At 55.5% G+C, this 13,015-nt stretch overlaps 1 protein-coding gene across 18 annotated transcripts in view; it reads left to right on the top strand.

Annotated features, from left to right (window-relative positions):
• The window catches only part of NCOR2 (nuclear receptor corepressor 2), a 256,199-nt gene that overhangs the window by 222,022 nt on the left and 21,162 nt on the right, over positions 1 to 13,015 (top strand). For 11 of the 18 annotated variants that reach the window (XM_042805498.1, XM_042805497.1, XM_042805493.1 and 8 more), the window contains 8 exons: positions 2,917 to 3,072; positions 3,655 to 3,794; positions 3,873 to 3,993; positions 4,665 to 4,769; positions 5,699 to 5,802; positions 8,239 to 8,389; positions 12,254 to 12,406; positions 12,789 to 12,875. In XM_042805498.1, the coding sequence (XP_042661432.1) occupies positions 2,917 to 3,072; positions 3,655 to 3,794; positions 3,873 to 3,993; positions 4,665 to 4,769; positions 5,699 to 5,802; positions 8,239 to 8,389; positions 12,254 to 12,406; positions 12,789 to 12,875 (1,017 nt within the window). The remainder of the gene's footprint in view (positions 1 to 2,916; positions 3,073 to 3,654; positions 3,795 to 3,872; positions 3,994 to 4,664; positions 4,770 to 5,698; positions 5,803 to 8,238; positions 8,390 to 12,253; positions 12,407 to 12,788; positions 12,876 to 13,015) is intronic. The other 7 variants (XM_042805509.1, XM_042805506.1, XM_042805507.1 and 4 more) reach the window with 1 other exon arrangement.

Raw genomic sequence — 13,015 nt, 5'->3', positions numbered from 1 at the left:
CCAGTGTGGGTCTGGGTTGCACAGGGACCTGAGGGAATCATAGCCTGGTCTTCTCTGTTCATGGTGGGAAGGCATCTCCCATTTGAAAACTACCAGGTTTCTGATGAGTCACCCGAAGAGGAGAAATCAAGTCCTCCAAAGCCCTGATTTCAGTATGGATATGGATTCAAGCGGCGGCTCAGTGCTGTCTCTGCCTCTTGGAGCACATCCCAGCTGTGGATCAGGGGTTAGAGGGGAGATAGCCAAATAGTCCTGGCAAATCTGTGAACGTCCCTTCCCTTCCCCGCTCTCCGAGGCGTCCCAGTGAAGTGGCAAGCGTCCAGACTGCAGCCATCGTGCTGCCCCACCGCCTCTACATGGGCCTCACGTTAAAACGAGAGAGTCCACCACAGCCTGCGAAGCCTTCGGGAGAGCGGCCCCGTGCCACCTCCGCGCACGGGGCCAGCTCCGCCGGAGCAGGTACTTCCGTTCCTCCCCCTGCTCGATAAGAGAGCTTGAACTCTTGCAACCGCTCCAGAGATCAACATCCTTCACACCGCTCTGGATCCGCTTCAAAGCCAAGTCTTGCACACATCCTGGCCGAGGCGTTGGCTGCCTCGCAGCCGCTGGCTGGGGCCGTATCGGTTTGGAGGGCGGCCAGCCGAGCCGTACCTTCCTGAGCGCTGCCCTCCCCTGCCTTCCAAGACGAGCTGCTAATCGCGGGGCCAGGCAGAAGCAGGCAGCCCTGCCTGGATCTCACCGACAGGCAGACAGATCCCTTTTTCCATTGCCGAGTCGCCGTCGGGCATATCTTTGGTTATCGCTCGGCGGTTTGAAAGCCAGCGGTATGTTTTGTGTTGATTTAGTTGTGTTTCATTTGGCCTTTGTAGGCGATGGGGAGCCAAGACCATTAATTTGGATGACGGATCATATAAACTCTGACTCCTTCACTCCCATTCCAGGGGCTTGATAAACGGTAATAGGAACTCTCTCTTCCCCGCGTAAGTGCTATTTTATCAAAAGCTGGCTGAGTTATAGCCGCCCTCTAATGCAGGGGCAATTAGGAATTGGCTGCATTTCACAGGCTGGAGAGGCACATAGGGGAGGGGATGGCTCCCATGGGGAGGGGAGGAGGATGAGGCTCTCCAAGAGCCATCCAGGGTGCATGTAGCCTTGGCTGACCGAGCCTTGGCGGTGGAGAACACCTTCAGCTGGGACATCCCAGTGCCGTTCGCCCCCGCATGAGCAGAGCCAAGCAGGGCTGAGCTGAAGGGGAGAAAATCGGGGAATGTGGATGTGCCAGGGACTCACTGTTGGTCTGGAGGATATGCCTGGTTTCCCCCACACTGGCAGGACAACGGGATCCTCTCTAGGATCCAGCGTGGGGAGAGAAGAGGCTGCAGCTGAGGCCCGGCCCCACCGGGCTGCAGAGGTGTGAGTGCCCAGACACCTCTGTGTGCCGATAATGGATTTCTTCTCTCACTGAAGGGGACAAGAATAATCCCCCAGCTTCTGAGTACACTGAGCATTAATAGCGATAATGCAGTAATGCCTCATTAAATTGGGCCTCTGATAATCTACTTGCCCTGTTATTAGGCTTAGCAGGATTTCAGGCATCTATTTTTATCAAAAATTGATGGTTGAAGGCAGGGTTAATTTGTGATTGCTATTTACTGACCAGTTGCTAATTCCTGGTCAATGTGGATGTTATGTAGGTGGGTCTGGGGAAGAAGGGCAGTGCAAAACCAGGTGTTTATCAATTACAAGTAAATCCTACCAAACCTGCCTCTAATCCATCCAGAAAAGGCTGTCTCATCTGTCTGCTCAGCAAAGTGTGAGGATGCACTTGGGATGGAGCTGGTGCAGATGAAGCCCCTCTTTTCCCCAGCACCCTGCAGAGCATGGCAGGGTTTGGGCACCCACAGCACAGCTCCTCCATCATTAAGCACTTCTTGGCCTCCAATCAGCCATTTCATAGCCAGGGTGAACCCAGCCTGGCATCCAGTGTACCCTGAGCTAGATAATTGCAGGAAGTTTCCTGCCCCCAGCCCAGGTGCCTTGCAGAGGACCAGCAAGTCACCTCACTCCCCGCAGAGGCATCTGGTCATCCCGCAGAGCCCGTCTTGATCTTCATTTGCCTTTCACAGTCTCGTACAGTGTGGTTGTCCCAGGTGTTTGGAGAACATCTGCACATTATTCCCTTGCTGCCAGAGAAGCTGATGCCGTTATTTCTGGCCACTTCCCCCAGCCTACAAATGGTTCATGGCCAGCAGCCATCCTTTAAGAGCGGCTGAGCTTTCGCATCGTGATGTGGTGTGGGGATGAGCTTGTTCCCAGAGTGCTGGTGTGTGGTGGTCCCTGGCCGTGGCCTGGGGCTCCCCAGGCACCCCATGTCCAGCTGCACACCGCAGACCCTGTCATCACCAGCAAGCCAGTGCCTTCTGGGTGTCTCCCACATGCCAGAGGGATGCCAGTGTCGGTGCCTCTTGGCTTTAACTTCAGTGGAGGGTTTGGCAGGATCATCATTAATTCCCCCAGCCCTGCCGTGGTGGCTGATGCGGAGCTGTGGGCACAGCCGGGAGCTGCCCGGGAGTGGTTTGCACGTGGCCAGGCCCTGGAGAGGAGCTGGACATTGTGCTCATCCCAGTGACCGGCTGCACACTGACTGGGTGGGGTGGGATGTCTGCGGAGGTCCTGGCTGGCAGTGAGCACCAGCAGAGTCACCAACACGGACATCTGTCCTCCTGGCTGCGCTTTAAGCATCTGAGTAAAATGAACACTGTCAAATCCAGGCAGTGACACTGAGGCTTTTGCTTTTTCGTTTGGTTGGGGAATTCAGCCCTCATCTCATGGCCAGGTCGGACTGAACTGAAGCCACTTCCCACGCTGCCCGTGGGGGCCGCTGAGCAAGCTGGTTGCTTTCTGTTTCCCTTGCAGAAAAGTCCGTGCATTTCTCATCCATCGCAGAGGCTCAGAAGCTGAGCGCGGAGCCGACGGCCGCCTCGTGCTGGCCCCCTGTCCTGTCCTACTCCCGGGATGTGATAAAAACCTCTCCCCAGGTGGAACCGCACTTGTTTCAGTATAACCCACCAGGCAAGTAAAAGCCACCGGCTGCGTGGCACGTGCCCTCCATCCCGAGCCAGGCTGGAGCACGGAGGCCGTGGTTGCAGCCAGTGTCACAGGTCACACTCTTAAGTCAATGCAGCTTTTGGGAGGGGGTGAGAGAAGAGAGCTCAGCAGAAAGCTGCTAACACCTTGCTTTGGCCTGGCGTGGAGCTCCCTCACTGCTAATGCAGCAGTCTGAGGGTGGCCAGGCAGATCTCCCAGCTCTGGCCAGGGCAGGTTTAGGGAGATGGTTTGTCACAGAACAGTGTGGATGCTCCCTACGCCGCCCTCAGTGTGAGGTCGGGCAGGTTTTACCCCTCGCTGTGCTGTCCCTCTCCAGCTGGAGGGCAGACGAGTCGAGTATAGAACATCCTTGGGCTGAAGAGGGGACGGGGCAGTCATTTTCCAATCCCTTCCAAAACAATTGTGTTACTTGGATCCTAGTGCAGGCTCACAGACGGCCAGTTCACCGCATCCAGCCCCTGCACCTTCCCTTGCCCCGGTTCTCTCCGATAGCCGCTGCCACTCTGCCTCCCCTCGGACTTCCTAACGCTCGTGTTTTCCACACAGGACATCCCATCCCGCTAAACCTGCATGAGAGCTCTCGCTCGGGGCTGCAGAGGCTAGCGAGCATCTCCAACCCTCCTCCCCTCATCTCCTCCACCAAGCACCCCTCCGTGCTGGAGAGACCCGTCGGATCCATTTCCCAGGTAGGGTATTGGGTATGAGCGGTGGAGACGCCTTGCAGGGACCGGCAGCCGCCCCTGACCTCTCCTCTCGCACCGCAGGGCATGCCCATCCAGCTCCACACGCCCTACAGCTCCGAGCACGCCAAGGTCCCCGTCGGCTCCATCACCATGGGCCTGCCGCTGACCATGGATCCCAAGAAACTGGGTAAGAAACTGGGAGGTGAGTGATTTCTCATGTGCTCCGAGAGCAGCGGGGAGCGAGCTTGCTGGCAGTGTAGGGGAAAGGAGGGGCACAGGACACAGCAAGGGAGCACAGACAGACCTGCTAAGAGGATGAAAGATATTAGTTCATCATGAGAGCAGAGACACAGGGAGCTGAATTTCTGCAGTATAGGAAAGCAGCAGCTCAGTCAGGGAGGCATCTCAGCCTGTAAATACCCTCTAGCTAATACTGTGATTGAAAGAAGGAAATATATTGCCTCTCCCCAGGCTGGTAGGATAAAGAGTAAACAGCCTGAAGTGAACAAAGAAAGTGTTTAGTCTGCAGTTTTGGAAGCATTTCTTAACAGCAGGAGGAGTTAGAGCAGGACTGAGTCTGGGGAGGGGGATCTAGGCCTTATTTCCTGGTGTGCACAGGTCCCATTATAAACCAGCACTTGGTTTTCAATGCCAGCTCCACTCCTGGTGCAGGCAGCACCCGGCAGTGCCTTCGCCAGGGTGAGAACAAGGATCTGGCTTTGCTTGCCGACCGCTGCAGCCCTGGTGAAGGCCATCCCGAAGCAGTGGGGACGGTGAAGGCGCCGAGGAGGTGCCAACCCGGGGCTGGCAGAGATGAAAGCCTCGAGCAGCCAAGGCCTGCACCTACGCTGATACGTGGTTAATGTTTTCCAGTGCCTTTTCCTGGAGTAAAGCAGGAACAACTTTCTCCTAGAAGCCAGGCCAGCCAGCCAGAAAGTCTGGTTCTGCAGCCGTCCCAGGAGGGCTCCATCCTGCGGGGTGAGGAGCCGGGGGTGGGAGGTGCGGGGCCCGGCTGCGGGAGGGGAGGGATGCTGGCACTGCCAAGCCTGGCAAACGCCGCGCTGGCTGCGGCTGCTCGGTGATTTGGGGTTTGATTTCTGGGGTCATGCCCAGCCAAAAGGGTCTCTTTTGCCCCCTTTGTCCGACGTTGCCAGCGGGGTGGAAGTTAGGTCTATACAACGTCTCAATGTTTCTAGCTGTCTCCCCAAATCAGGGTCTTGTGCACTGATCCTGGTAGAGGCTTTGTGTTCCAGGGGCACCGCAAAATCTGTTGGTTAAGAAAAAGCAAGACCTGTTTAAATGCCATTAATTGGGTTTCAGGTTCTTCACTGTTGTTGCTACAGCTGGGCAGGGACCACATTTCACTTCAATCTAGCCCTCCCATGTTTCTTTCCCCATTAGCTAGGCAGAAGAAAATAAATGCAAAGGTGTTGCTTTTAAGTGCAAATTCTGGTTTGTGAAACCCCCCAACTAAGGCAGTCGGATGCACGAGTGCAGTGGGCTGGCTCCAACCCGGCACAGATAACAAGCAAATGAACTCAAACCACCCCGAGCTTCATCTCACCAGAGATCTGCTCTGATCGCATCAGGAGAGGCTGAGACAGCCTGTGCTTTCTCCCAGGCCCATAAATCTGCCCAGCCCCTCCATGAAGGCAGCAGGGAGCTTACAGCTTCAAAACACCCATTTTTTTACCATCTCCTAGCCCCAGGCTTGCAGGGGAGCAGGTTGGGAAGGGCTCTGCAAAGCATCAGATTTAACACTGACATCTCTTGGAGGGCTTCCTCTCCAGTACCTCAGCTTGCTAGAGATTGGGTCAAATCCTGTGCTTAGTCAGTAGTCTCAGCCCCACAGGTTTTATGCTGAAGGGCAAATCCAGCCCCCAGCTCACTGTTTTTTTGTCCTACAGGTACTTCCCTCAGCTCTGCCTCGGGAGGGAGCATCACCAAGGGAACACCCACATCCAGACCCCCTCCGGAGTCGCCCATCACCTACCGAGGGTCCATCACACACGTAAGTTCCTCATCTCTGGCGGGTTTTGGTTCCTGGGTGCCTCTTGCAGTGCTGGATGTGGGGACTGGGGGATTTGTGGGGCGCACTGAGTGTGCGGCACGGGGCTGAGCAGTGTGGATCTGCAATGCTCCCACCCCAGGGATCTCCTCGGAGAGGTCTGCAGCCAGAGCCTCTGCAAACAGCCTCCACTCGGGCTGTCACCACCCCTGTCCCATGACCTGAGCCTGCAGGAGAGCAGAGCTCGACCAGCAGCAATGCAGAGCTTTACAGCACATCTCAACCCCTCTTTGCTTTTCATAGCTGTGAGGAACAGAGGCGAACGCAGCTTTAAATGACTCTGGGAAAATAATCTTGCCAGAGCAAGAAATTGGAGTGGAGAGGAAGAGGAGATGGGCGGAGGGCCCAGGCCAGGCGGAGGAGAGGGGGAGGCTGCAAGGTGCACGTAAGGTAGCGAGGTCTCCTGCCAGGGCTGAGCGTGCTGCACTGGGGGGGTCCTGCCCAAAGGCTCTCTTGAGCAGGAAGATACTTTGGCCTTAATCTCCACCATCCATCTTCAGAAGAGCAGCTGGCAAGCGGGAGATAGTTTTTTGCAGTGTGAGTTATTGCTCATCTGGTAACACAGCGGAGAGCATTAAAAAAAAAAAAAAATATCTGGCCATCATTCAAATATTTAAAGCCACTCATGCTCAGATTTTTGCCTGCCTCCTTCAAGGAGTATGACCGTTGTTCCCTTTGGCCGTGGAGTCCTGAACCTGAATCCTGGCCCAGAGCAAAGGCTTAACTTGCCTGGTGCCCTGCATCCAACAGCTGCCAGGAGCGGGTGCTCGGGGGCTGTAAATAACCCATCAGAGCAAATGCAGGCTCCATCCCCTCGCGTGCTCCTGCAGCAGCTACGGGCAGCAATGGGTAGGTATGAAAAGTCTTGAGCACCACGTGCCAGAGATCAGATGAGCCGAATTTGCCTAGACATTATTTTACATCCATCTAGACTGTTTTCTTTGGCTTGAGAATAAGGTACCAAGCCCAAACCCAAGGCATTACCTGCCTCTCCTGCTGGCTCACCAGCCTGCATCCCTCTGCTCCTGTTGTGGGGAAGGAGCCCCTCGTTCCGGCAGCATCTCCGGGTACCAGAGCTGATATTTGATCTCAGATTAGTCATCCAGTTCACAGAAGGCAAATCTTGAATATACGCTCTCTGCTCTGAAGCCATCTGTCATCACTTGCTTTCAAATCCCCTCTGAGCACGTCTGCGGAAGGAAGATGACTTACCTGGGGCTGGCACGGTCGGCTGGGAAAGCCACTACTGGGTGTACAGCGAGGGCAAACGATCAGAGCGTTGAACCTGCGTGCTGGCATGTCCTGGCAGCTGTGGTGGGGGTTTGGGGACCACTGGTGCTCAGAGGGCTTGGTACAGATTAGGGGCATCACCATGCTGAGGTGGGGAAATAGCTTGCCCTGGCACAATGTGGAAGCAGGGGCAAAGCTGGCTGGGGCATCACTTCCCACGAGCATCAGTCCTGGGGGTTGGTGGGGTTAAATGAGCAGAGCAGGCAGATGTCAATCAAGAGCTTCGCTTTGACAGCAGTGCTGTGCCCTCCCTGCGGTGGGGTGGGGGACCATCACCCCATGGTGGCTGTTCTCGGTTGGCACCGACAGGCCGTGATGGCAGAGGGGTGTTAATCACCAGGAACGTCTTCAAGGGCACCCAGCTCTGAGTGTTTTGAAGGGGATTCGGAGCAGGGCGGGTGACAGTGAGCTGTGTCTGTGTGTGCCTCTGGGGAAAGAGAGGTTTCGGTTCACACCAGTTTGTGTACAGAGCCTGATGCTGTTTCTGTTGGAGATCCAACCGGCAGCTTTCGCTCCCCGACCTGCTCCAGGACCGGTCTGGGTGACGCCTGGTGTCTCACCAGGCGTGCTGCCAGCCGCCAGCTCCTGCGCCCAGGCAGATCCCTCAAGGTCACACTCGCTGCCCACAGGTGTGCCCCAGGTGGGCAGGACATCTCCATGGCTCCTGTACCAGGCTTGGGGAAACAGGCTGCAGGGAAAAAACCTTAACGCTCGAGCAGTCCCTGCTGTCACTGGGGTGTCCCCAGGGAGGCACCACCCCGTCCTCCTAAATCTGTGGGGTGGAAGCAAGCCAGGTAGCTTACTCCAAAACACACAGGGCGGGAGTTGCTGTTTTGGAGGACCACACTGTCCTCGCCCCCTGCCTCTTCCCAGCAGCCTCACACAGATCACGTACCTTTTTACCGCTCCTCATTATCGTCCTCATCAATAATTAAGCTGCAAGTCCCCCGCTGTTGGCTGCGCCAGGAAGCGGAGGCCGGGCGCGCTCTCCCTCCGCTCAGCCTCCTGCGGGGAACAGCCTGTCCCCGTGCACGCGCTTGCTTAATTGCTTGTGACACTGTTAAATATGGATCTTGGTGGCTTTCCAAGGGCACCCCGGCAGAAGTGCTGTACAAAGGAACCATTACCAGGATAATCGGAGAAGACAGCCCCAGCAGAGCAGAGAAGGCGAGAGAGGATGCCATGCCCAAAGGACATGTCATCTACGAAGGGAAGAAAGGCCACGTGCTGTCCTATGAGGGTAAGTCGTAATCCTCTGCCTTTTTAGGGCAGGCACCAGGGGTTTGTGCTGCCGTGGCTGGGAGTCGGGAGCTATTTGAGGAAAGGCTGACGAAGTGCAACGGGCCAGCCTCGCGTCTTTGCTTCCAGCGTCATTTCTCTCCCTTCCCATCCTGCCTGCCTACAGCCTGCCTGGGTTTCCCTCTGTCCCGTGTGGTTATCTCGCCTTGGAGGTGGCTTTGCCAGCAGGCAGGGGCACAGTGGGACTGTGGACATGGACAGGGTCTCTGGTTTTGGTTGGTTTTGGGGAGCAGGAGAGAGGAGAGGACCGAATGGGAAGGTATTGCCTTCATCCCTATCACGCTGTGCAGGAGAGGACTGTCCAAAAACGTCACAAGAGCATCCCCAGGCTCTTGGGCCCGAGGTGGCACTCAGGAACCTGGAAGATAGAGGCAAGTCAGGTAGTTTGGCATAAAGGTTTATTTGGACATCAGATTCCCACCTGCAGTGTCTTGGGCAGCATGCAGCTTTCCCAGCATGGGGCTGCCCTGCAGGAATCCTGGGCCCAGCAGCACCGTGCCTCAGCATCACCTGAGCTTTGCTACAGCATCTGTAGGTATCGGAGGGGGTGAAACCCTTCCTGCATCCCACAGGCAGCCTGTCTAGGGGGGGTGCATTGGCCTGTTGCCAGCTGCTATCACCCAGAGGTGCTGAGGAACCTGCCCTGAGCCCCATCTGGGGTGAGAAGGTGCCCCCGGCACAGACGGTGTCACTTGGTAACCGGGCTGACCCTGCCTGGCTGGGGAGCAGTGCCAACAGAGTACGGCAAAGCAACGCCGGGCGAGCAGCCGGGCTGCTCCCGAGGGGGCTCTGGAGAGACCCAAAAGCCATGTTGGAGCTTGCACCCCCACTGCACGGTAACGTGCTGCCTCGGTAAATGCCGACGGTGCCTCGCTGCGTTCGTGGCATCAGCAGGCAGTCACCAGCTGCTCCTGCCTCCTCTGCGCCTGCTCGTCCGATCGCGGCACCGGCCATCAAAGCTGCTCCACGAGTCCCAGTGGCTCCTGTTAGAGATGAGCAGATGTTCCTCTCCGGGGAAGCTGGAAGCAGGCTCCTCCATGCTTGCCTTGTGCCATGTGTTGGGCCGGGCATCACTGGCGTGCAGCCATGCTCCTCGCCTGCAGCCGGGGTCGGGAAGAGCTGACTTACAGACACCGCAGCCCCGCGTCCTCTTGGAGTAAAATACTGGCGTGTGCTCTGCCGTGCACGGGGACGGCTGTCCTCATGTGTCACCTCTGTTCTCAGTTGTGTTTGGAGATAAGTAAGGAGCAGATCTCACCCTCAGCCGCACTCACCCGCCTCATCAAGTATCTCTGGTCGGCTGCTGTGCTGCCCGAACCCTCTCCTTCCCTCCCCAGGGTGGCTGCGTCGATCCCCGTGGCAGAGCATCCCTTTTAGCCTGCCTGGCAGCCCGGGGTCAGTCCTGCAGGCAGAGAGTGTCCAACACAAGTCCCTTTCCTCTTGCTCACAAGTGCAGGCAGCTTGTTCTGTTGCAGGCTGGTTGTTTCATCTGGGCCTGGAGGTAGAGGGTTCAGGTCACGCCATGGGACAACTCGCATCCTTCAGCTGATGCCACCTCTGTGCGTGCCCTGGGACTGCAGGGAGCTTTCAGGACAGGGATCTGCGCCGGGCCTCTCACCCACCCTGTGGAAACCAGCTTGTCCCATGCCTGCCTGCATTTGCTGTCAACTCTAGCCCAGATAAAAATGTCACCACGGGAGACTTGTATCTGGGCACCCTTTGGGACAGTTGGCAGGGCTTGGACCAGGGAGGACGCAGGAAGCGTTTCAGGACTTGTTTGTGCAAGAAGCTATTTTAATCTCCTTTTCCCGGGCTTGGAGTCGAATGAGGTTGATCTGAAAACCAGTGCCACCAGGGAAGAGACGGGGAAGGCTCCCGTCAGTGAGGGCTGCCCATGCCCATTGCTGGGATCCCGCTCCAGGCAGCAGAGTTGATGTGCAGACCAGACTCTTCCCATCGCACACACTCATCAGTGTCAGCCCATCTCCCCAGTTGCAGCCTGAGCCCACTGCCTCTTGTCCTATTCCCCACGGACATGGATGAGGAATTCCTCCCTCTCCACGGCAGCCTTTTATATGCTTGATAGCGTTTATCACATCCTGAGTAATCTTGCCTGCTTCTGCAGGCTAGCCAGCCCTGCTGCCTCTCTCCTTCCCTCTGTACAGCCTGGTGGGGCTTTGCAGCCTGGAGTGGAAGAGTTAAAAAAAAAAAAATTAAATAAGAAAACTGAAATTGTTGGTGATTATGAATTTTGGCAAGCAGAAAAAAAATTGCAAATTCTTTAGTGTCATGAGGGTGCTTAAAATAAAAGAGCTGTAATGAGACGAGATCCTGTAGCATGTGCGAGCTGAATTGTGCTAGATTGGTTATTCTCATTCTGCATATGATTGCTGATGGCTTCTGCAAGGCAAGGGACGTGGGTTTGGAATGATTTTCTTTCTGTTTAGTCTCTCTTCTCCCTCACGCCCTCCCCCTGCTTCCCAGCGTTACAAAGGGTGCCCGGGACCGTGTCCCCTTCTGCAGAAGGGCTGTTGGCAACAGATGTGCCTTGATGACAGGGTGCAGACACATCTCCCTGCATCTGCTGCAAGGTGCTGGGCTGATTCTGAATGTCACCCCCAGATTTCTCCTGTCGAATGAATCTGAAGTGAAGGCTCAGGGACAGATCCCCCTCTTGTTTCCCCACACGCAGCCCCAAACACTTTCTGGATTGAGTGGGTGCTGATTGCGAAAACCAATAGTGGGTGTGAAGTTGTAATAATCCTGTTTTATTAATTACTGGTTTTGCCGAGGAAGACTTTTGTTCCCGATTGTCCGTGATGGAATTAATGTTTTTAACTTCTCCTGTGTTTTCACTAATTGTATAACCACCTTGTCTTCCCATGAAGAGGAAGATCAGGGCACTGGCAGTCCTTGGCAGGGACGGCCAGGCCAGAGATGATGGGCAGAGGCGTTTATCTCTCCAAGCCAACATCCCGGCTTGGTGCTCGTTATATAAACACCAAGGCATTCGGCTGGATCAGAAGCTGCCTGCTAAATTCACAGCTCGCCGCACATGATGGATGCCCATCGCCCAGGGTGGGCGTGATGCTGCCTGGCACAGACAGGGATGTGCTTGTCTGTAGCTCAGGACAGTTTTCCACTGTTAGTTTGCAGAAGAATCTGCTCCAGGTTGAGGCGAGGAGGTAGTTGGTGGTCTCCCATCACGCTAGTGCTTGCTTCATCAGTCCTGCGTGGGACTTTTCGCTGTCTCTCCCAGTTCTTGTGCGCACTCACCGCTGTTTCAAACGAATCATTCTCAGCTTTGCCTCTCCCCGCTTTTCCCTGATTTTCTCACCCAGGGAGTGTCTCGGCAAATGTTAAAGCTGGCCAAGATCCCAAACAGTAGGTGTCTAGCAAAAATCAAAACAAACAGGCTAAAAAAAAAAAATAAAAATCCCAGACCCACAGGGCCAAGTTCAGTGGAATCGCAGCTGCTCACAGCAGCGCCGTGCTGGCTCCGGGCTGTCCCGCTGCCTGCACCATGGCCCCCACTGGGGAGGGAGGGACACAACAGGGCGGATGCTCCTACCCGAGCGGGAGGCACAGATCTTGAGTCTGAAGCAGGCAGGGAGGGGAGAAAACACCAGCTGAATTTCTTGGAAGCCAACCTCGTGCAGTGTGTCTGGCGTTGCTGAGCGGTGGCTGATGCTGGGAAGGGATCTGACCTTCCAGCAACGCGTCGCAAACAGCAGTAAACACCCTCCCTTGGTCAGTGCTGTCTTTCCGTGCTCCTGAGGGTGCTTCTCGGTGTTCCCTTCCCCAGGTGGAGTTGCTGCTTCTCAGTGTCCCAAAGAAGACAGCAGGAGCTCAGGAGCTTCACATGAGACGACAGGAACCAAGCGGACTTACGATATGATGGAGGGGAGGATCAACCGGGGCTTATCAGCCCGTGATACCTTATCTGCCAGCATTGAAGGTGGGTCTGGGTGAAATCTTTCACCCATGCTGTTAGTAGTGACCCGCAGAGACCCCATCTTGTCTCTTGTCTACATCATGCACCTTCCCGTGCCCATGTTTCATCAGTGGTTAGCTGGTACCCCACAGCACATCCCAGCAGACAATATCTGACCAGCATGGGAAAGCAAGGGACACAGAGTGGCCTTTGGTTTCTGTCCTGGTAGACCAGTTTCAGGACTACAAAAAAAGGAAGCGCTTTTTAAGAGAAGAGAAATCAAGTAATTTAGAAATTGTTGATGTTTTCGCTTGTTGTCCCAGGAGTCTCTGATAACACTGTTGTGTATTCATTGTAAATGAACTCCTGTGTAACAACCTAACTTTCCCCCTTGGATCTGTTCTAGGACTCATGGGTCGAGCGATCCCTCCAGACCGACACAGTCCCCATAACCTAAAGGAGCAGCATCACATGCGGGGCTCAATTACACAAGGTAAAGCTTGCAAGCAGAAGATGGCCACAGCCAGAGGTAACGTGGGGAAGTATCTCATGCACATGGGCCCTTGTTCCTGTTGCCAGGCTAGAACAGGAGGAAACAAAGGTGGACACATCAATGTCCAGCTGCAGATCTCT

This window comes from Tyto alba, unplaced genomic scaffold (assembly GCF_018691265.1).
Source record: "Tyto alba isolate M040663 unplaced genomic scaffold, T.alba_DEE_v4.0 Super-Scaffold_44, whole genome shotgun sequence".
Taxonomy (NCBI): domain Eukaryota; kingdom Metazoa; phylum Chordata; class Aves; order Strigiformes; family Tytonidae; genus Tyto; species Tyto alba.
The sequence above is the reverse complement of the archived record's forward strand: the minus strand, read 5'-3'. Positions and strand labels throughout refer to the sequence as shown.